This window comes from Pristis pectinata, chromosome 25, assembly GCF_009764475.1.
Source record: "Pristis pectinata isolate sPriPec2 chromosome 25, sPriPec2.1.pri, whole genome shotgun sequence".
NCBI classification, from domain to species: Eukaryota; Metazoa; Chordata; class Chondrichthyes; order Rhinopristiformes; family Pristidae; genus Pristis; species Pristis pectinata.
The window spans coordinates 28,569,822-28,593,711 of NC_067429.1; the positions used below are offsets into that span (position 1 = coordinate 28,569,822).

General features: G+C 43.6%; 1 protein-coding gene across 1 annotated transcript; it reads left to right on the top strand.

Moving 5' to 3' along the window:
• The first annotated feature begins 443 nt into the window (after window positions 1-443).
• mettl2a (methyltransferase 2A, methylcytidine) lies at window positions 444-22,917 on the top strand. Its single transcript, XM_052038657.1, has 9 exons — window positions 444-547; window positions 1,510-1,601; window positions 2,082-2,512; window positions 9,737-9,786; window positions 12,093-12,153; window positions 16,152-16,291; window positions 16,725-16,831; window positions 19,796-19,861; window positions 21,467-22,917. The coding sequence occupies exons 1-9, from the start codon at window positions 453-455 to the stop codon at window positions 21,631-21,633; spliced, it is 1,209 nt and encodes a 402-aa protein (XP_051894617.1). The 5' UTR covers window positions 444-452; the 3' UTR covers window positions 21,634-22,917.
• The last annotated feature ends 973 nt before the right edge of the window (window positions 22,918-23,890 follow it).

Sequence of the window (23,890 nt, forward strand, 5' to 3'; positions counted from 1 at the left end):
GGAGCATGCTGGCCCCTCAGGGATGCATCAGGCATTTGGTGAAAGTGAGATTGATGGATGAAGGATCTTTGCACTGAAACATTAATCCCCTTTATCTCTCCACAGATGCTGACTGCACTGCTGAGTATTTCCAATATTTTGTGTTGATATTTCAAATTTCCAGCATGCACAGTTCTTTTTTTTTATTTTTAGCTTATTACTGTATTATTTACCCACATTTTCAGTTAAGGGTTTTTATTCTGCAGATGGACTGTGAGCTGCAGCTTTAAATTTGCCTCCGGTTCTGAAAGGGTTAAACTGAGCCCGGGAGACGCTGCTCGTTCCCCCCTACAGCGCCCTCTGCCACCTGCCCGAGCTGGAGGACCACCCGCCTCCTGTCCCGGCATGCGTCAGTGCCAAGCCCGGAGGACCTCTCAGTCCTCCACCCTCCCGAAATGCTTCATTGCTGTGTCATGGCGGCGCCCACAGAGAGCGATCCCGCTCGGCGGCCGCGGTTCGGGACCCGGTTCCTGACCGACCCGGGGAGGGTCTTCCTGCACAGTGCGTGGTGAGGGAGGGGGGAGCGGGGGGAGCGTGGTGAGGGAGGGGGAGGGGGGGCTGAGGGAGGGAGGGAGGGGGGGCTGAGGGAGGGAGGGCTGAGGGAGGGAGGGAGGGGGGGCTGAGGGAGCGGGGGGGTGAGGGAGGGGGGAGCGGGAGGGGGGAGCGGGGGGGAGGGAGCGGGGGGGAGGGAGGGAGGGGGGAGCGGGGGGGTGAGGGAGGGGGGAGCGGGGGGGTGGTAGGGAGGGGGGAGCGGGGGGGAGGGAGGGAGGGGGGAGGGAGGGGGGAGCGGGGGGGAGGGAGGGGGGGAGCAGGGGGGTGAGGGAGGGGGGAGTGGGGAGGGAGGGGGGAGCGGGGGGGTGAGGGAGAGGGAGGGGGTGCGGGGGGGTGAGTGGGGAGGAGGGGAGAGAGAGCTAGAGGGAGGGGGGAGGGAGAAGGGAGAGAGGGGGAGGAGGAGGGAGGGAGGGGAGTAGGGGAGGGGGAGTGGAGGGGGGGCGGGGGGAGTGGAGAGTGGGAGGGTAGGGGGAGAGGAAGGGAGAGAGGGGGAGGGAGAGAGGGGGAGGGAATGGGGAGGGTGAGGGAGGGGATGAGGGGGAGGGGGGAAGAGAGAGGAGGAGGAGAGGGGAGGGAGTGGAGGGGGGAGGGGAGTGAGGGGTGAGGGAGGACGAGAGGGATGGGGACGGCGAGGATCCCCCCCACGTCCTTCCCCCCCCCCCACGTCCTTCCCCCCCCCACATGTCCTTCCGCCCACCTCCCATCTCCTCTTCCCCCCCCCCCCCACCATTGCCCCCCCACTCCCGGAACACCAGTTCAAAGCACAGTCCACCCCTTGGTATATCCTGCCTGTTAATGCTCCTGTAAATACATCGGATGCCTTATTGTTCATGAACATTTAATAATATTTGCATTCTGGCTCCACCTGACTGAGATCAGAGTGCAGACGTTAATTATTTTATTTCTCTTCTCCCATAGGGATAATGTGCAATGGAGTGAAGAACAGGAAGCAGCAGCCAGGAAGAAAGTTGAAGAAAACTGTACTGAAGTTCTGTCTTCAGAAAAAGGAGGTAAGTAAATCACATCAGCTTTCCTTTCCCAATGCTATTCACAGTTCATGACTATTGACCAGTGCTATCTTTAAAGGAACACCTTTTTAATGGTCTTACTGATTTAATGGGTTTGCTCACCTCTCCCTCTCTCTCTTTCTTTTTAATTTAACCATTGTATTTTAGAGTTGTTAGAGTTCCTCTGTTCGTCCTCAAACTATTGTGCTAAGAAGACTTGGCAACCAGTCTACTGCATGTATCTATTCTCTCCCAGTATCTGTAAGCTCTGGAACTCCTGTTTTTTCTTAGTCTCTCTCTATCAACTTACTAAATTTACAAATTCAGGTTTAGTACTGTTTTCAAACAACTTTACAGAAATGTAGCACATTTATTTTTAATCTCACATATAAGTTAATGTATAAAGTTAATTGTGTGGTAGTGTCTGCTGCAGAGACTCTATTGACTCGAATTTTTTTCATGTATGGCTTGTTTTGCAAACAGCGGAATATGAGAACAGAGCTAATGACTACTGGAATGACTTCTACAAAATCCACGAGAACAGATTTTTCAAAGACCGTCACTGGCTTTTTACAGAATTCCCTGAGCTGGTTCCCAATTCTAAATCTTCCCTGTTGGATCAGTCCAGAGCCACCACAGTGTCAGGTGATCATAGCAACAATGACTCCAGAAACTGCTTTGACGGGAACTCTGAGAATGTTTGTCGCTCCCCCCAGCAAACTGCAGGAGAGCCAGCGAACTGTACACAGGAGCGGGAAAATTTTCAGGTTGACACTCTCAATTTAAAGGATGGTGAAAGGACGGAGAGACTTGTGGATGTAACTTCAGGGAATACAACACAGACAAAAATGAGTGAGAAGCAATTACCAGATACCAGCTACACAGAAACTTCAACAACATTCAATATACTAGAGGTAATATGGGAAGTTTCGTTGATTTAGAGGATTCTCTGTTAAATGTACAGCAGATTTCTTCAAATTAGTGGATGGCTGTAGTATAATACTGTACCAGCTAAAAGGGCTTTAGTTTAGTTTGACGTTAACTGAGAGCACAGTTTTCTTCCCACATTAAACGGACATTTTTTGTACCTTACTTTTAAATGTAATTTCAGAGACACAAGGAAATACGTATGCATCTTAAGAGGGCCTTTTGTCTGTTAGAGGTATAACTATTAGGAGAAAACCTTTTCTAACCCGTGCTTGGCAGAAGATGGGATTACTAAGGTCCTCTTTGATGATGAGAGTTCAGCCCCCTTACTGGACCAAAAACAGATGCTTTGTTGTGTGGCATATCCCAGATCTAGGTTTTAACCATTTGCTATTAACTATTTTTCTTGGAAATAATTTATTTAAGCTAGTTTGAAGACTGAAGATGTATATAATTTCATTAACTCTAGTGGCTGACCCATCAATATCAACACAAGTGACATGAAAAGCTCCTTTTGGTTAAAGATGCAGTTGAAGCTCCTATCTTAAGTTTCTGGTTTCTGGCATTGCCATTTGGACCATGTGTAATAAAGGCTGATCAAAGCATAAACATTGCATTCAGAAATCTGTAAAAGACAATCCCACAAAATGTGCCCTCTTGCTCTAGAATCCTCTACCCCGGGAAAAAGACTCTATCTATTCTATTTATGCCCCTCATAATCTTATCAACCTCGAGGGTCATCCCTCAGCATCTTGCCTTCCAGTTAGAATACACCCATCCTATCCAATCTCTCCTTATAATTTTCATGTCATCAGCAAACTTACTAATCAGACCACCTACATTCTCATCGTCCTTGTGTATATATAGGTCTCAGCGCCAATCCCTGCAGTACACCACTTGTTATAGACTCTCAGTCAGAATGTTTCAAGGTACTGAACGTTCATTAGAATTTTCATTGTCTTGAAACACTAACTCTCTTCCATTCTTCCCAGATGCTGCTTGATCTGAGTTTTTTTTTTGTAATCTTCTGTTTATATTTCAAATTACCATCTTTTGCAGTATTTTCCAGCATTATGACAGTGACAAGGAAATCTTTTGGTTTATCCTGAGGTGAAAAGCACAATACAAATACGAGTGCTTTCTTACCATATTGAAGAATTCAAGAATATATGTTTAAAGTTTCCATGGGTCTCAAAATACATAGTTACAAAGTTAACCTTTAGAAGAGGGAATGTGAAGACTGGATTTAACAGCAATATGCAGAGACCTGGTGAACAGACTTTCCGAGGAAACTGGATAGACTGATTGCATCAATCAGAGAGTTGGCATAAGATCTCGCAAGAATTATAATTTGTATCTGTCTTCACAAAGAAAGATGGGCAGGTTATACTAAAGAAGCAAAGGACTGCAGATGCTGGAATCTAGATGAAAAACATGATGATGCTGGAGGAACTCAGCAGGCCAGGCAGCATCCGTGAAGAAAAGCAGGCGGTCAACGTTTCGGGACAGGACCCTTCTTCAGGACTGAAGATAGGAAAAGGGGAAGCCCAATATATAGGAGGGAAAAGCAGAGCAGTTGATAGGTGGACAAAAGAGGGGAGGTGGGGTGGGCACAGGGTGCTAATAGGTAGATGCGGGTAAGAAATCGTGATGGGCAGGTGCGGGGGAGGAGGGGAGAGCAGATCCACTGGGGGATGGGTCAAAGGTAAGGAGAGAAAGGAAATAAAGGTAGAAAAAAAAGTGAGGAAGGGGAAGAAGAGAAGAATTGTGGTGGGGGAGGTTATTACCTGAAGTGGGAGAGTGGGAGAATTCAATGTTCATGCCGTTAGGCTGCAAGATTCCAAGATGGAAAATGAGGTGCTGTTCCTCCAGTATACTAAAATTGGCAAAGTAAGTAATGAACAAGGTAGGAATCGATTGAAGAGATAATAAAAAGAGCAACAATACTGGTCAGCTGGCCTGGGTGGAATGTGCCAGAAGTGGTTCAATGAAGCAGAAGTAGAAATGACTGAGGCATTGACCCCAAACCTGTGACCTTTGCCACGTAGAAGGGCAAGAGCAACGTGTTGGGAATACCACCCCCTGCAAGTCACGCACCATCCCAACCTGCCGTTCTTTGTTATCACTGGGGCAGAATCTTGGAATTTCTCACCCTTCACCATCATGGGGATCCCTTCACGACAAAGACAGCAGTTCAAAGACAATTAAGGATGAGCATTAAATTTGGACTCGGCAGTTGATATCGGATTGGAGGGTTGATGTATTGTCATTTCATAAAGAGGGCCAACTTGTTTGAGTTCTTTAGTTTGGTTACAGATGGATGATTATGGTAATGTAGTAGAAAAAAAATGGCCAAGCAGCATGTGTGGGAGGGAAAGGAATTTCAGTCAAGACTCTGCATCAGGAGTGAGTGTAGAGGGAAGGCAGCCAGTATAGCCTCTTCATGCCAGCTATCTTCCCTCTCCACTCTCAGTTCTAATGCAGGGTCTTGACCCAAAACATTGACAATTCCTTTCCCCTACAGGTGCTGCCTGACCTGCTGAGTTCCTCCAGCAGTTTGTTTTTTGCTCCAGATTCCAGCATCTGCAGTCTCTTGTGCCTCCATGGTGATATAGTAGATGTTTTATATATTTATCTACTTTGGAAGATATTGAACAAAGTGCATTCAGGAAGCTTAAGAAGATGGAAGTCCTTGAATTAAGGAACAAAAAATGAATACAAAACAGAAAGGTTACTGAGACTGAGAGGTGCTTTGCAGAGGAATTTCTACAAGTCAGTTTTGGGTTTATTACTCACATTTTTTATATGTGACCTAGACTGTAGTGTTGGAAGAAGTATTATCAAGTATGCAGATATTGCAAAACTTGGCAAAGTAGTAGATATTGATGAAGATATTTATGTTTATGGGTTTAATAACTAGAGGAAGAAAAGATAAGAGGAAAGAGCTCACCCTAAAACTCTAAAAATCATTGTTTTGATCAACGCTGGAGGGCTGGAAAATTAGGGCACCACACTTCAGGGTCTATGTAACTGCTGTTTAAAGAGTGCAGAGGAAGTTTGTGAGGCTGCTATCCAAGGATGAAGGACTTGAGTTATTCAGTTACGAAAAAATTGAAAAAGTTTGAATTGTTCTCCTTGGGACTGAGGAAGTTACCAGGAAAGATTGGATAACATTCCACCCTTCTGACAACTGGTCAAAGATCGGAGGTCATGGATTTAACATCATTAGTAAGAGATTGAGAGGAGGAATGAAAAGAAATGTTTTCATTCAGATTTCTCAGGATCTGAGCAGATAGAACTGATAGGATAAATAATTTTAAAAATAAATTGTAGAGTGCTGTTTGAGAAATTTGCAGGATTACACAAAAAAATGAGGACATGAGACTGCTGTTCCAAAGATTCAATTAAGGCACCGTGGGCCAAATAGGCTTCATAAGATTTACTGGTTATATTTCCTAATAACCAGGATGAGATACAATGGTGTATAGATCCTATGCTCCTGTGTGGTACTGAGTTAGCTGGACTGAAATAGAATAATAGCTTAGGTGCTACATTTGTAGCTTTGTCCTCGGTCAAGGAGAGTTGGGAAAGGTTCCTGTCTATAATTAAGTGATTTCTGTTGGAAAAATATTTGTATTGCATAAACATAGGATGGAAATATGCACTGTCCAGGCCACAAGTGTATAGGTGACTGTCTGCTGAGATACAGTGCAAAAAACACACCCTGATGTGTTGTTATCTTCCAGGGGAGGCATTAAAACAACAAACACTGAGCTTGTGCTGTGATGCCTACACATAGGACCTCAACCTCACAGGAATGTAAAGAGATCAGAATCTCTAAATACCAGCCATCTAATCAGCTCCAAAACCACCACTGCATGTATTATATTCTTCACAAAGTGCTCAATTTTTGTTGATTGCTGTCTGATATCAGATGAACTTTCAACATGTCAGTTAACTTTGCTGGTGTATGAATTAATATCTTGTCATCAGTGGGTTGACTAGTAATTCAGCATTGACTGTCATCTATTTTCCAGCAAATAAGATATTTGTTACACAAACTTTTCCTCCCAGAAACTTAGAGGTTCTAGGTATTAAGCCACACTGGCTTTCATTGCACTTGTTGGGTCACAGCATCCGTGGAGGAAGGAACACAGTTTAGAATTGGTTTATTATTATTGTCACTTGTACTGAGGTACAAGTGAAAATCTTTTCTTGCATACCATTCATACAGATCAATTCAGTACACAATGAATTGAAGTAGTACAAGGTAAAACAATACAGAATGAATAAAGTCTCACAGCAACAGAGGGAGTGCAATGCAGGCAGACAATAAGGTGCAAGGTCATAACGAGGTAGATTGTGAGGTCAAGAGTCCATCTTATTTTACTAGGGAAGCGTTCAATAGTCTTATAACAGCAGGATAGAAGCTGTCCTTGAGTCTGGTGGTACATGCTTTCAGGCTTTTGTATCTTCTGCCTGACAGGAAGGGGGAGAAGAGAGAATGCCCCGGATGGGTGGGGTCTTTGATTATGTTGGCTGCTTTACCAAGGCAGCGAGAGGTATAGACAGAGTCCATGGAGGGGAGGCTGGTTTCAGTGATGTGCTGAGCTGTGTCCACAAATCTCTGCAGTTTCTTGCGGTCCTGGGTAGAGCAGTTGCCGTACCAAGCAGTGATGTTCATCAGAAGTTCATTGACCTGAATCATTAATGAAGTTTCTCTCTCCATGGGTGCTGCTGACTTGAAGAGTGCTTCAAGCATTTACTGCTTTCATTTTTAATCTCCCAGCATCTAGAGCATTTAGCTTTTGTAAATATGCTTGTAATTTGAAAAGACTCCAAGGCTTGCACATCAGGTAAGCAGAAGATATTCAAGTTTGTGATATTTTTCCCCCCCTCATTGACTTGATTTGAAAGCTCTCGTTCCTTTGTCGTCAGACACTCCACTGGTTGAAAAGGAACCTAACAAAGCAAATTAACATCTATAAAACAGCCTTTTCTGTCAGCTAACTGCACATAAGTACTTCCCAAAATTTGAAATTAATTCACAATAACTTACAACTATGTTTTGCTTCATAAAAATTAGATTTTTTAATGTAAGTACCCACCACTACATATAAATTTACTGCAGGTCCTGATGGTAAGAAATAGAAGTAAATATTTCTTTGGAGGTTTAGTGGGCACTGCAGAATGAGATTTTTTTCCCCAGTTTATAATGGCAAATATCTGAAACAAGCTTCCAAGAAAGGAAATTAGTCCTATCTCAAATGAAGAGCAACGCGTTTATTTAGTAAAGAATAAACAGTGATACAAATTGGAGAGGAAACTGGAGGAAATTGTAAATTAATGGAAGTAATAGCATCAAGTAAGTATACCTTATATAGCAGTGGATGCTTGTAAAATACATGATGAGGTGTTGATCTGATTATGCGGTGTGACATAATAGTGCAGCAGCAAGAACTGCTGCCACACAGCTCAGAGGCCCAGGTTTGATCCTAATCTTGGATGGCGTCTGTGTGAAGTTGACACTCTCTCCTTGTGACCATATGGGTTTTCCCCCGGCTGTTCCAGTTTCCTCCCACATTCAAAGATGTGCTGGTAGGTTAGTGGGCTGCTGTAAATTGTCTCTTGCATAGGTGGGTGCTACTGGAACCAGTGAATTGATGAGCACGTGAGAAAGAAAAGGTTTCAGGGAAATTTGTGGGATTGCTCTGTGAGGCAGCATGAACTTGATGGGCTGAATAGCCTCCTACTCTATCGTAAGGAAGTATGGTTTAAATTCCCACACTGTTACTAAGTCTTCATGATTACTGTCGGTGGAGAAATTACTGGAATCTATAATGAAAGATGTACCTTGAAAAAAAATAATTGAGTAGAGTCAACATGGATTTATGAGAAAAAAATTATAGTTAACTAACCTACTGGAGTTCTTTGAGGATATGACAAGTGGAAAAGATAAGTGACAACTAGTAAGTCTGGTGCATTTCAGAAGGCTTTTAGTGTAGTTTTATGAAACAGATTCAAGGTCTTGAAGGACAAGGACTCTGAACACAGTCTTAGAGATAAATGATTTATTTACAAAGAAAAACGCAGAGAAAAGGTAACGGGGCAACACACACGCATCAGTGATAGCGAGCGTGGGAAAATTGCAACAAGGGTAAAATACCCACACGCTCACACAACGAACTAGGTACAGACAATCAAGGAAAAGCAATACAATACCTGCCACCCCTTGGCTCAGTGCAGGCATGGCTCTACACTACCGGGAATACCAACTAGAACGCTCCTAACCCTATTGAAGTCCACACCTTACCAACGATCTCTCCAGTGCCGTTCCACGGTTCCTCGGTCTGGGATGAAGCAGGGTGAATCCCTCGGAGCAATCAAAGAGAGTGAACTAGGCACATGTGACACTCTTTATAGTGCTGGAGGGCTGGGGGGTCCCGCCCAGGTTGTTCAAAAAGGCCAATGGCCCGAGGCCAAGTACAAAGGTGCTTAAAGGGACCAATGGTCAGGTGTGCACTGATGGGTGGGGTGGAGCCAAACCTTGATTGACAGTGGTGTGTCTTTCGACCAGGTAATGGGCAGTGCTGTCACGTGACAGCCACGGCCCTCCACAATATGTGTAGTCCCAAGGTTCAGCAAGGTTAAAGCATATGAAATCTGGAGTAACATAACGTGGATAATTGGGTGTAAACAGACGCATCTCAGGTTGGCAGGCTGTGTCTTGTGAAATACCACAGGTATTAGTGTTTGGGGCCCCAGCTTTTCAAAATCTACGTCACTGATTTGGCTGAGAGCCACATTGGTGCAGCTGGTAGAGCTGCTGTGACCGGGTTCAATCCTGACCCCGGGCATTGTCTGTGTGGAGTTTGTACTTTACCACCTAGGTTTGCTCTGGGTGCTCTGGTTTCCTCCTCCATCCCAGGATGGCTTATTGCTACTCCCATCTATGTCCCTGTATAAAGATCAGCCACGATTCACTGCATCATTGAATAGTTTTTTGATGTCTATCGGAGTACATACTAGGCTGTTCATTAGATTTACATTGTATGTCTTACAATAACAGAAGCTGATTGTGAAGCTAAAACAAAGCACTTCACATAAATGTCCCTCAAGTTCATTAACGTGCCCTCCCCACAACACAGGTGCCATCAATGCATACTTTTCCAAACGGGTGCCAAATATTTCTTTATTTCTCTCTTCACTAGGTTGGCTGTGGAGTTGGAAATACTGTGTTCCCCATTCTACAAACGAACAAGTAAGTCTATTTATACCATGTTGCATCATTCACTGAGCTGTGCCGAGTGGTATCTCTGTATTAGGCTTATTTGTAATTGCACCTGAATCATGAGATTGTGGGTTCAAGCCCCATTGCAGAGTTATCACAGATCACGGGTTCTGATGAAGTGTCTTTGACCTGAGACATAGAACATAGAACAATACAGTACAATACAGGCCCTTCGGCCCACAATGTTGTGCCGACCTTTAAAATTCGTCTAAGACTATCTAACCCCTTCCTTCCACATATCCTCTATTTTAAATTCCTCTATATGCTTATCTAGTAATCTCTTGAATTTGACCAATTTACCCGCCTCCACCACCCCAGGCAGCGCATTCCATGCCCCAACCACTCTCTGGCTAAAAAACCTTCCTCTGATATCTCCCTTGAACTTCCCACCAATTACTTTAAAGCCATGCCCTCTTGTATTGAGCATTGGTGCCCTGGGAAGGAGGTGCTGGCTGTCCACTCCGTCTATTAATATTTTGTACACCTCGATCATGTCTATAATGAGACATTAATTGTTTTCTCTTTTTGTTTGCTTGACTGGCTAAGTTCTTCCAACATTTCTGTTCTTGTATCACATATTCCAGGCTGACAACTCGATACCAAATGAAAGGCTACTGCATTTTCAGAAGGATAGTCTTTCTGAAGAGCCATTAAGAGTGGTTTTATGTGCTCAGGTGGATGTTAAGAAAACCAGTGTCTAATTCGAAAAAGAATGGGGGATTTTTGTTGGTCGTTGTTCCATATTGTTCTATCCTGTATCTCATTCATAAACGTTTGAGACATTACTGAGTGCAAACTAACCGCTGCACTTGCCTACATGACAGTAATTAAAGCTGCTCAGAGGTAAAATATTGGTTGTAATGCCATAAGGTGATTTGGTGCTGTACAATTGTTTCTTATTCCTTTTTCTATTTTAAATAAGCAATATTATGTTATGCTGTATTCTTCTGAACGGCACTGTCTCTCTTTTGCACCTACCAAAATGCAATTGGATGAAAAATTGGATGACAAACTGAGCTAAAATGTAAAAGAAGAAAAATACTGTGGCCACTGGAAAATTAAAATACATTAAAACTCTGATAATCCGCTATCTGATTGTTCAGGGATCCTGATGATTTGACATCTAGTTCACGAGGTGATCTTTCCCTCCTTTAAACACATCAAGACCCCGTTTCCCATGCTTTCGTTAAGCACACCAGGGTCCCATTTCCTGTGCTCCCTTCAAACACACTAGGGTCCTGTTTCCTGTACTCCCTTTAAACGCACTGGGGCCCCATTTCCTGCAATCTTTCAACTCATGGGAGGCCCATTTCTCATGTTCCCTGTAAATTTAGGGTACGCTGGAACATTTATTATACCACTGTGTAACTTTTTTTTAAAGTGTGTTGTGTACTAGTCGGAATAACATCCAGTAGTCCAGAAAATCTGCTAGTCTGGCACCACCAAAGTCCTGGGGGTGTCGAATTATTGAAGTTTTACTGTAAAAGAGAACATTGGAAGTATTCAGGTCAGACAGTATCTATGGAGAGAGAAGCTCCTAATGTTTCGGATCAATTGTATTTCAACAGAACTGTTTTAGTATTAAACATTTAACCATAACTAGCTTTCTGTGTGTGCCACAAAGATCATATCAGACTTCCTGTACATAATTTTTTTATTATTTTTTTCTTGCATTGAAGGTTGTAAGTGTGAATCCTATCACTTCTAATACCAATGCTAAAAATTAGTCTACAAAAAATTTCTATTTGCAAAACCACACAAGTAAATCTGATTACACGGTTCTTTTCCTGTGCTCAGATAGCTGCAGTGTACCCATTATCTGTGAAGATGTCAGTTGAACCTTGCATATGTGATGCATGGAGGTGACACATCATCTCATTCCTGAGGTTCATTACGTTTTCTATCCTGAACAAAAGCACTGGGAAAACGGACAAACAATAAATTTGTTTCCCTTACTCCGGAAGTCTAACCTTTCCAAATGAAATAAGTCTGAGGCAATATAAACGCAATTCAGTCTGTATATGGCGGCCCCCAGATCACCCAGATGGACCCTCTCCCCACTGCCCAAATCCTGAGGTAAAATAGAGAAAATAACTAACAGGGTTCCATCACCAAGTTAGCAACAATAAATTTGGGAGAGGAGAGAAAATACCCAAAATTTTAAGCATTGTTCCTGTAACAGGAACCAGCAGAGGTAAGAATGCATGTCTCAGGCTGATCAGATTTCTGAGTGGAGATTAGTGCCAATGACTAATTCTCTTCTTGTATGTTTGCAGTGATCCAGGGTTGTTTGTGTACTGCTGTGACTTTTCCTCAACTGCTGTTGAACTTGTTAAGGTGAGATTGTGCTTTCAGTTTCGTCTGTATGTCTGTCTTTCTGAGCCGAGTGCATCCAAGGGCATTCATTCATACTAGTGGTAGTCGTCTTAGCGTAACCTTCAAATAAATGCCTCTTACTAATTATTGGAAATTCGTCTGACTTCACAATAGATTCACCACAGCAATGGGGTGCATCTCTGACTTTTGGTGCTGGTATATGATTAAACTGGCCACTGCATCATAAAGGGAAGATGTGTCAGCTGAACACTGAGGCTGTGGCTGAGCAGGTATTTGAGCAGTTTGGAGAAAATGTCCTGTCAAAATTGGTGTGGCAAATAAAGACTATCAGCAATCCATGAAGATGCCTGACCTTTACAACATGGTACTGACCTGGGGTGAGGGTTTGGTTAAGGATAGTTTACACAGGCCCTGTGTTAACGTTGATACAGTTTGCAGTCCCTCTGGGTATGATTACACCTTTAAGTCTTTCACTGCATGCATCACACCACAGTTAAAGTGCTCACCAGATCTCTCTTAGAATCTGTCGGTACTAAAAATCCATTTGATGCACATAATTAAATACGTAGCAAGATGATCCTGGTTATGTGTGCGGAAATTAAACTTTCCTTTTGATTGTCTGATTCTGTTGCTGGGATACTGTATGGGATGACCTGGAGAATACAGCTGTCACTGGAGCTGGCTGGCGGTACATACATTCATCGCACAAAGCTGACCTTTGTAAACAGAGCATGGAACAGTACAGCATAGGAACAGGTTCTTCAGCCCATGATGAAGGTGCAGGTATGATCTGGGTGACCACGGTTGAAGGTCACAAGCTTTGGGTCACAGAGCATCACTTGCCTTTTGGTGTAGGGACCGCTGGACAGTGGTCATTAGTGGCTGACTTCTTCCCTTTCTGAGCCAAGGCTGCAGATGCATTTTTGAAGACTGGGCTACCTGTGCAACAGCACCATCTCCGGGAAGGAAGCAGCATTTACACTGCATTGAAAATGACGAAAGGAGAAGCTGACAACAGTCGAATCTACATAGTCCATTGGTTGCGTTGTCCTTGCCCTGAATAGGAACGGGGCAGCAGCTGGATGCCAGAAACGTGCCGTCTTTTATCATCATGGTTTCTTGCTACTCCTCCAGTTCACCTGGCTGCGATAGTTGGGACTGGGGGAAGGCAGGCTTTCAGCACAAATGAAGACCGTACTGGGGCTTTTGTACTTCGGCTGTAACACATCAGCCCTGCAATCTTGCTTCACCGTTCTAAAGACCAGTGGAGCACCCTAAAGGATGGAAAACTTCCAAGAAGTTGTGTCTGTCTCTCTGACAATGCATGTTGTCTCAAATGGGTGAGGGGTTGGTACAGAGCTTGAAATTTCAGCCACAGTCTCTTTTGTTGTAGCATTACAAGCAAAATGTCTTCCAGTAATCTAAGTATAGTAAGCCCACCACTTCCAAAGCATGTGTTACTGCTTCAGTGGGGAATCGTTGCATAAATGTTCATGATTGTACGATGATCAATGATATAATTCACCTTCCTAGTTCCTCCATACCTTTACTGTTCAAGTATTATATGGAACCAAGATGGCAAAAATGAGGGCTTTATCTCAGCTTACTGTTTTAAACCACCCTTTGAATCTGCTGTTGCAATATTTCACTGCATGAAATTCTGTTGGTCTCTTCATTGAGGTGGACAAGTCCTTGGTGTTTTAAGCCCTCGGTATTTTAATGCCATGACTTTGTCTCATTAGGTGATATCATGACTTAAAGCAGAGCCTATTTAACTCATCAAACTGTCTCTAATTAAGAGTTCTATGAACTACAACGGTTTACAGATATAGTTGCAGTAAAGTCTCCCAATAGAAGAATTATTATTTCTCCAGCAAAATGCAGTGAGTCGGTGTTTATGTAACATAAATTGTGCTTAATATCAGTTCAGCCTCTTTCAGGCACAATTGACAGACATAATTACCAGATCTTGTTGTTAGGGTGCAGTTAAGGTCACTGTATGTGACCTTATTTTGTACACGACCTTTTGGCAGACTGAGGCAAGGGTTGACTTAAAATCAATACAAGTGATGGATGGAGTGCGGCCAAGGGGCTGGAACCTTTTGAAGGGAGATAAAGTAAAGAAATATTTGCTGACAGTTTCACATGACTGATCATTTGTAATCATAGAAATGCACAACACAGAGAAGCCCTTCATGGCATTGAAAAGGCCATCTAATTACTCCCACTGTCTTGTTCTTCCAGTATACTGCTATGAAAGACATATCAAATTGTACTAACTTGGTTGATTTTGTTGTTAAGGTAAGAATAAGGATGGAAGATAGCAATGCAGCTAATTTTGAGCAGACATTTGTACAAAGGGCATATGATAAAATGCTCTGTATTAGTCTTGCTACCAGAAATGAACCCCATGCAATGAGGAGTTCAGTGACAACAACTACAGAATTAAGTGAAGAGTAAAGTTCTGGCAATTGTTTCTTAGATTGCAGGACGGTTTACAAAAGGCTTTCTCGGATCACTGCTCACTTGGAGTGTAATTTCAATTTACGGGTGAAATTAATCTTGGAATTGTAGTAAACAATAAGAAAAATGATAAAGTATAAAGTTTGTGATATGGTTGGACACGTTGGAAGGAATTTTAACAGGGAAAAATCCCAGATACAGGTAGTTCTACTATGATGCAGTTATACTCACAATATAAAACAATTGTGTCAGTGGGAAAAAGGGTGTTAGAGACTAGAGTGTTTCAGACTCGCAATAACAAGGTTATTTTTCCCACAAGATTTGCAAAAATATTTTTAATAGCTAGAAGTTTATTCTGTTACTGCAGGCTAAAAAAAACTAAAGGCTGCAGAAACTATACAATAGAGTATTATATCTGCTAATACTCTATCATAGAAAGGATTGTTTAATCCAGTATCATTGCGCAAGTATCAATAGAAGTCAATTTCCAATGGTCTCCTATGGTGACCTAGCAGCCTGTGTTCTTAAGAGACGATGGTGTCTGACTACTACAGGGAAGTTACGTGGAAATGTTATTTTCCCCCAAGGCAGCTTTTTTTAATGCTTGTCATTTTCCAAAGTAACTCCAGTGGTCTCTAGTTTCTGATCGAAATCGCGTTACAACCAATGTGGTCCGTGTAATACAAATAGTTTTCCCTAATTCATCGATGGCATTATATTCTGATTCCAGTCTGCGTTATGGAAAAGCACTTTATAAGCAGAACTACGGGTACATCACAGTGTGAAAAATGAGACAAGGCAAACGATAATAATTGGAACAATTTTAAAGGGAGTGGAAAGAAGGAAAAAAATGGAAAGTTTGTGCACAAATCTTTGCGCAGTTTACCAAAGTTGTTAAACACACGGAATCCTGGGCTTGTTAAACAGGCGGCAAAGAATACACGAGTAATGTAAAACCTTTCTAAAACATTGGTTTGGCTCCAACTGTAGTTTTCTGCAGAAATCTGGGCACCACATCTTAGGAAGGATTGAAAACGTTGAAGAGGGAGCAGAAGAGATTTACTTTCACAGCCTCACAGGATATACTGGCGAAGCTGGGATGAATCTGCTTGGAGCAGCGATTTAATAGAAGTGTTTAAAATCATTTAACGTTTTCAACGAGAGAAACTTTTCAGTGGTTTAAGAGTTGGTCACCAGAGGATACAGACTTCAGTTGATTAGTAAAAGAAGCATAGATGAAAAGTAGAAAATGTTTTATGGACCAAGACTGGGATTTAGAATGCATTGTCTACAAGGATGGTGGATACAGATTCAATGATGGTCACAGAGGAAGTGGGCTAAATGGATAAATCCTTGCAAAATGAGGACTGGCCTGCTTCTATAAAAAGCCAGTATAAGCTCTAAGTCACGTGACATCATTATCCTTTAAGTTTATGTACCTCATAATTTAACAAAGATAAACTAAGTCACTTGACTGGGATCTGGTGCCCTGCACCAGTGTACAAGCAGCATTAAGACTCTTGTTCTGTTTCTAGCTGAACTCTGGTTATGACAACTCTCGATGTTTCGCATTTGTCCATGATCTGTGTGATACAGAGGCCAGCTACCCAATGCCAGACCAAAGCCTGGACATCATTATCCTCATATTTGTACTCTCAGCAATACATCCAGATAAGTAAGTACATTATCCTTAACCTTGTAAAGTAATCATGTCCCAACCATTTTTACAAAATAGTACTGTAAACTTTGACTGTGTGTATGGTGCCAGTGTCTTGGACCATGTCTAATATGTAGCATTGTAGTCATGGACCACATCAAGAGTCCTAGACCACGTCACTAACTGAGTGAATTGGCCAAATAATGTTTCTAATCTCTCACAGTTTTGCCCCTTTCATCTTTCTCTCACACTCACTGACCCTTTTTGTTTTCCTTTCTTTCTCTTCCTTTTATTTTCCTGCTCATTTACCTGCTCCCAACTGCCCTTGTTTCCCCTCCCTCCTTTCACCACGCATTCGCCCCGGCCCCATTGCTCTGTCACTGTCCATACCTCAATCCCTTGTGGTTCCTTTTCCCCCATCAACACTCTTCCTCATTCCCCTTCTCTGCAGAATGCAAGCTGTCATTAAGAGGCTGAGTCAACTTCTAAAACCAGGAGGAATGATCCTCTTCAGGGACTATGGGCGTTATGACATGGCACAGCTTCGATTTAAGAAAGGTAAGTGCTCTGAGCTGATTCTCTTCATGATCCGATGTTAGACCACGTTGCTATAGGCTCCTGTTTGAAATGAAATTGAAACAGTTCCTAAAGCAACACACAAAAAGCTGGAGGAACTCAGCGGGTCAGGCAGCATCTATGGAGGGAAATGGATAGCCGACGTTTCTGGTCGAGACCCTTCATTTGGACTGCTGAATCTTCTTGTGTCTCCACTGAAACAGTTTCTCTTTGTGACTTCAGAAGTTTGGAACTAACCCAGAGTGGTGAAATTGTTGTGACTCTGCATGTCATGAAACTAATATACAGTGCTTGATCAGGACCTGAACAAGTCCAGATTGAAGCCATAATAGTTCTCCATAAAGCTTTGGTTATGCCACATGTATTGTGTGCAGTTATGGTCGCCCCATTACGGGAAGGACGTGGAGGCTTTAGAGAGGGTTCTGAAGAGATTTATTGGGATGCTGCCTGGATTAGAGGATATTGGCTATGAGGAGAGGTTGGGCAAACTTGGATTGTTTTCTCTGCAGCATCGGAGGCAGAGAGGAGACCTGATAAAAGTTTATCAAATTATGAGAGTTGTAGATAGGGTAGACAGCCAGTATCTTTTTCCCAGGGTAAAAATGTCAAACACCAGAAGACATAGCTTTAAGGTGAGAGGGGGAAAGTTTAAAGAAAGTGTTTAGGGCAAATCTTTTTACACAGGGAGTGGTGGCTGCCTGGAATGTGCTGCCAGGGGTAATGGTGGAAGCAGATATGCTAGAGGCACTTAAGAGGCTTTCAGATAGACACATGAATATGTAGGGAATGGAAGGATATGGATCATGTATTGACAGAAGGGATTAGTTTAATTTGGCATCGTGTTCAGTACAGACATCATGGGCTGATAGGCCTGTTACTGTTCTCTGTTCTAAATGATGGCTGTGAATATTTCAGGGTTAATCATTGTCAATACCTTGGCAAAGATGCCATTTTTCTCATGATCAGCAGATGTGGGAGCTATTCTTCAAGAGATACTAGTAGTGTGTACTCTTCATGCAAGTTACTCATCCCAGAATATTAGCAGGTCGACACCCTGGCTATTAGCTGCATAGAGTGGCCTCCAAAGACATTACACCAGGCTTTGTCCAGAGTTGGTCCTGGTAACTGCGGAGGGCCCTGTAATTCTCACATTCTCCAGAGGTGGTGCTGCATCCTCCGAGCGAGCGGCTCCAACACAGCAAAATGCTGCAGATGCTGGAAATCAGGCATAAAGCCGGGAACCACTGAAAGCACAACGGAGACACACGGTTCTGCACGGTGCTGAAATCTGGAGCAACACACTCAACATGCTGGAGGAACTCGGCCGGTCAGGCAGCATCTATGGAGGGAAATAAACAGTCAACGTTTCGGGTCAAGAGTCCTTGGATCAGGCACCATCTGTGGAAAGTTTCAGGTCAATGACATCATCAGATCTGGAAAAGTTAGAGACAAGCAGGCTTTCGGATGTAAAGGTGTGAGAACGGAAAACCAAAGGGAAGCTCTTTGATAGGGGAAAGGGCCAGAAGGATTAAATGAGGCAGAGGTGATGGTGCTGGGTGAAAGAGCGGTAATGGGGCTCATGGTGAATCAGGCACCACAAGGTGCACACTGCTCCTTCCAGCCCTCTTCGGAGTCCTTGGCAGTGATGAAGAGAGTTATTTCTGTGTGGTAAGTGATAAGCTTTTCTGTCACTGAGCGAAGGCTGAGCTGGTCACTATATCAATCCACATCGAAAGCTTCTGGTTTCTGAGAGATCGGGAGAGTGTATGGGTTCAAACACGACAGAGTTTTTCTTGTGTGTTTACTGAACAGTCCTGGACACCTGCTTCAAAATTCTGAACAAAGAATGGGCTGGCGCGGGGAGACGGACATGGGAGAGGGAGAGACGGGGGGAGGTGGGGGGGCGGGGTGGTGGGCAGCGGGGAGGCAGACGGATGGGCGTGGGGAGGCAGATATGGGGAGACGTCTGGATGAAGAGGGGGGGTGGAGACAGACAAGGGGGGGTGGGCACGGTGGTGGACGTGGGAGGGGTTGGTAGGTGCGGGCAGGCAAACACGAGGAGACATCCAGACGAGGACAGGGGGCTGGAGACAAAGGCCTTTGAGCTCTGGGACCTGCATTTGAATCCAGTCCAGACTGGTGAGAGGTAATGTACATCTGTCTGCTGACAACCTGGGTCTGGTTCTTAGAGGGAGGAGTGCTACACCTCTCAATGACTTAATCCCATAGACAGACGTCTTGCAATGTAACGGTGGAATGTTTGCCCAGAGTTTAGAGATTGGAGGAGGCACCTTGTTGGAGCAGAATATATCTCATGGAGTAAAGTTTCCTGTGCATGCTTTCTTTTAATGTGGTTCATTGTTGGGTGCCAGCTATCACACAGGCTTCAGAGAGCAAAGTCTTGATTCGGTGGCAAGGAAGTCTGTGCTGTATGGGCATTAATGCTCACACATTGGTGGGCAGGTGCTGGTACTGCCCACCATCTGCACACTGGCTCGCTCGTACACACGTGGGCTCAGGCCTTGCCCATTGCCTCCCTCGTGGCTCCTCACCCCCTTCTTGTCCAACTCCTGCTTATGCTGTGGTCACCGGCTCTCGAGTCCGACTCCATGCTGGTCCCTGGCTCTGGCTGTCCCAGAGCAGAATAAACACTGCCTCTGATGCTGGACGAGTAAGATTTCTTTTACTCCCACCATCTGGATGGCCCCAAAAATGAAACTGCAGCATAGCAGCAGAGTTTTGCATTCCGTTCTGTGCCCTTTTGTTCTTCCCTGATGTCTTCTCCTCCACATAAACTCATCACTGTGGAGTGGATGCCATCAATAAGGAGCTGCAGGTTCTCTAGGTAACACCAGTGAAACATAGTGGGCGTAAGAGTAAATTAATTTTGCTTCCTGAGCCCCTAACCTATCTCTCAAAATGCTATTGTTCCTTCCCTAATTATAGGTCGTTGCCTATCTGAAAATTTCTACGTTCGAGGAGATGGGACAAGAGTTTATTTTTTCACATCAGGTACACGTGCGATGTTTTCAGTTTGATTTGCAGCTTTCTAAAAAAGAAGTCTGGGCCTTTAGTTGCATGATATCTCCAGTGATTTGACCTGCAGTTCCTGTTGTGCTGACCTTTATTATATTTAGTGTGCTAAAATCCTGTTTGATTGGACTGATCTCTTCCTACCATTGTTAGTTCTGCATATAATAAGCAGCTTGCATATTGAGTTACTGCAGTCATAAAAGGAAATCAGTCAAGACTTCCTCAGGACAGGCTAAAGTGTTTATAGCTGATCAAGTACTTTTGTATTAAAATGTAGCAACTGTTATAGGAAGCACAGCAGTCAATTTACACACAGTAGGGTCTCATGATCACCAATATTATAATGACCAGATAATCTGTTTCTAGATGTTGATCGAGGGTAAAGTATCATCTAGGGTACTGGGAGAATTCCCCTGTGCTCCCTGACAATGGTGCTGTGAGATCCTTGGCTTTCTGGACGATATATATCGCTCAGCCAACATCACTCGAACACATCTGTCCATTTATTTCTTGGATTTTACTTTTGGCATCAGTTTATTATAGTCGCATGTACTGAGATGCACTGAAAAGCATTTGATTGAGTGCCATCCAGATAGATCATGCCATACAGAAGTACATCAAGGTAGTAAAAAGAAAATCAGAATGCAGAATAGTGTTACGGTTACAAAGAAACTACTGTGCAGGTAGACAAAGTGCAAGGACCATGTCGAGGTAGATCAAGAGTTCACCTTTTAGCATATGAGATGTCCGTTCAAGAGTCTGACAACAGTGGGATAGAAGCTGTCCTTGAGTTTGGTAGTACATGCTTTTGTATAGGGGGGAGGGGAGAAGAGAGAATGACCAGGATTGGAGGAGTCTTTGGTTATGTTGGCTGCTTTCCCAAGGCAGTAGGAAGTGTAGACAGGGTCAATGGAGGGGAGGCTGGTTTGCCTGATGGACTGGGCATGCCATTTTGTATTCTATCTGTTTTTCCCTTGCGTTTCTTCCACTAATAAACTATTCCCATAACCACCTGAATCCAAGACATCACATCTCCCATATTACACAGCCATTGTGCATCAGAATGTACTTCATTAGCTGTGAAATGCCTTGGGTCATACAGTCCTGTGTTTGAAAGGTGCTCTGTAAATGCAAGTATTTTCTTTTATATTTGCCATACTAGCAAAAAGAGGGTTAGTATTTTTTTTTGAAGAACTGGTGGGTCTTACGAGGGTAAACAGGGAAAAGCTCTTTCCTCTGATTCAGCAGACAAGGATTCTTCAGGTTAAAGTATATGTAGAAAGTGAGGAGTGTAGTTAAGAGAAATGCTTTAAGCAGTGGGAATGTGTTCTGTAAAAGATGAGACGGATACTTGCACTTAAGGGAAAGGTGATAAATATTTGGACACTATCCACAGTGGATAGAACAAATCAGAGGGTTTGTTTTGAGTTATTCTAAGACATTGATCTGAATGACTTATCTGGTGTTGTAAATTTCTAAGTTATTGTGTGTAACGTTTGGAAGATTTGTCAGTAACTGGAACTTGCTTAAAATGTTGTCTGAAAAACATCCGCTCACCTAATGGGTGCCACTGTAATCGCGCAGGAGAACTGGATGAACTGTTCACATCTGCTGGCTTAAAGAAGGTCCAGAACCTGGTGGATCGACGTCTGCAGGTCAACCGAGGGAAGCAACTGACCATGTATCGGGTCTGGATTCAGTGCAAGTATCGCAAACCCCTCCCGGGAGGAGAAGAAATGTTCTCGCACTGATGGGCAGGATGACTGAACCGAATTGGGATCTTGGCCAATCTCTCTGGTTGATCCAGCTGAGCTGATGTGAAGTGAACCTCCTACTCCACAGCTAAAGTCCCGAAGCACAGCAGTTTACTTTCAATACCCTGGAGGGTGCAGTGATCATTCTCACTGATCGGAGTGTTGAACTGATCTGTAGGCTTCACAAGCTTCATCTCCCCTCTCCTCCACCTTCTGTCAGCCATTAACATCTGTTCACTTTTATTTCCCTACTCTCCCCACGGAGTGTGGAACAGCAACTACGTAAATTCAACTCCTCAACTTGATCTGCCATCAAGCTGCTCTTCCATTCAATTATATCATAGCTGATCTTTACCTCAATCCCAGTTACCAACCATTGCTTCATTATCCCTTGATACTCAAAGCTAACAAAGGTCCCTTTAAAATATTTTGAAAGTTCCAATTATCCCAGCATCCAGGACGTTCTGGAGCAGAGAGATCCAGATTTCTACAACCTTCTGAGTGCAGAAATACTTTACTTTTACTCCTAAATTGGCTAACCTTAATTGGAAGTTCTGGAGCAGAGAGATCCAGATTTCTACAACCTTCTGAGTGCAGAAATACTTTTACTCCTAAATTGGCTAACCTTAATTTTAAGGTTGTTCCCACTTATTCTTAATTACACCCAGCAGCATGTAAAAGGTTATCTGAATCAACCTTTATATCATTTTGGATATTTGGATCCAAACACTCTTCAGACTTTTATTCGGGAATAGAAGCCAGTTATGGTAAAGCTAATTCTCTACCCACTGGTCTGTTCTACTTTTCTAATTCCGTATGTTAAACCACTTTCACAATGTTATCTGCTCCTAATGGAAAGGGTCTGTATTAACTGTTCACTGTGGACAGTAGCAGCATTACCCCCTCACTACAGTGGGGTTGACAGTTGAGACTTCAATAACAAGTCATGTTGCCTACTTGCACACCTGCCACTAATCTGTTTCAGAGGCACCAGGACCAGATCACCCCGCCACTGGGAACTGGCAAAACGGGGAATCATGCGCTGTGTAACAATGCCTCAAATTGCAGGAGGGGACGGCTGACTGTTGGAAAAGGATGGCACACAATGTAGTGTATTCAGACGCTGCCAGTGCATCCCCAGATCCTCTCCCAGCAATGCTGTTGTACAAGTGGCACAGACATCTCGTGTACTATAAGAGTGAAGGTTCAAGAACAAAGGCAAGAGGTTTAAATGTATTGTTAGTGTTTTTAATGGATTTAATAAACATTTAATTTGTATAATCCTCTTGTTATCCAGTGATCTGAGTGAGAAACGAGCAGGAGCATGTCATCTGGCCCTTTGTGCCATCTCCACTGCTCATCAAATTTATGGCTGATCTTCCTCCTCTGTGTCGTTCCCGGTGCTATCACCATATCCCTCGATTCCCTTAATATCCAAAAATCTGGAATGAACAAAATGATTGAGCTTCCAAAGCCGTCTGAATTGTAGAATTCCAGAGGTTCATCACCCTTGGGATCAGAATCTTCCTCGTTTGTCCACCCCTGATTCTCAAACTGTGCACCCTCGTTCCATGAATCCTGAATCGGAGGGAACATCCCACATCCAGCAAGTCAAACCCTTTAACAATTTTCTAAGATTCTATAAGATCCCTTATTCTTCTTAACTCTAATCTACTCCTAACAGTTAAATATTTAGGGGCAGACACAGTAGTGTAGCGGTTAGCGTAACACTATTACAGCGCCAGCGACCCGGGTTCAATTCCTGCCGTTGTCTGTAAGGAGTTTGTACGTTCTCCCCGCGTTTGCGTGGGCTTCCTCCGGGTGCTCCGGTTTCCTCCCACATTCCAACGGCATACAGGTTAGGAAGTTGCAGGCGTGCTATGTTGGCACCGGAAGTGTGGCGACACTTGCGGGCTGCCCCCAGAGCGCACAACGCAAAAAGATGCATTTCACTGTGTGTTTCGATGTACATATAACTAATAAAAAGATATCTTATGTTACTCAAACACTCCTCATGGGATAAATCTGACAAACCTGGAACCAGTCCAGAGCATCCTCGCTGCATTCCCTCCATGGCAGGTACCACGGCAGTTTCCTCACCGCTTGGGTGAGGAAGTAAAAACTGTACGCAATGCTTCAGGTGACCTCTCGCCAAGGACTTGTACAATTGCAATAAGTCTTCCTCACTCCTGTAATCAAGCCCTATTATGACTAACGTACCAGTAAGTGCCTGTTGCACTTTTGAACAAACAAT

Coding starts and splice junctions, on each gene's coding strand:
- mettl2a (XM_052038657.1), top strand. CDS start 453: ATGGCGGCGCCCACAGAGAGCGATCCCGCTCGGCGGCCGCGGTTCGGG. Junction 9,787..12,092: donor CCCATTCTACAAACGAACAA/GTAAGTCTATTT, acceptor GTATGTTTGCAG/TGATCCAGGGTTGTTTGTGT. Junction 12,154..16,151: donor CTGCTGTTGAACTTGTTAAG/GTGAGATTGTGC, acceptor TTCTGTTTCTAG/CTGAACTCTGGTTATGACAA.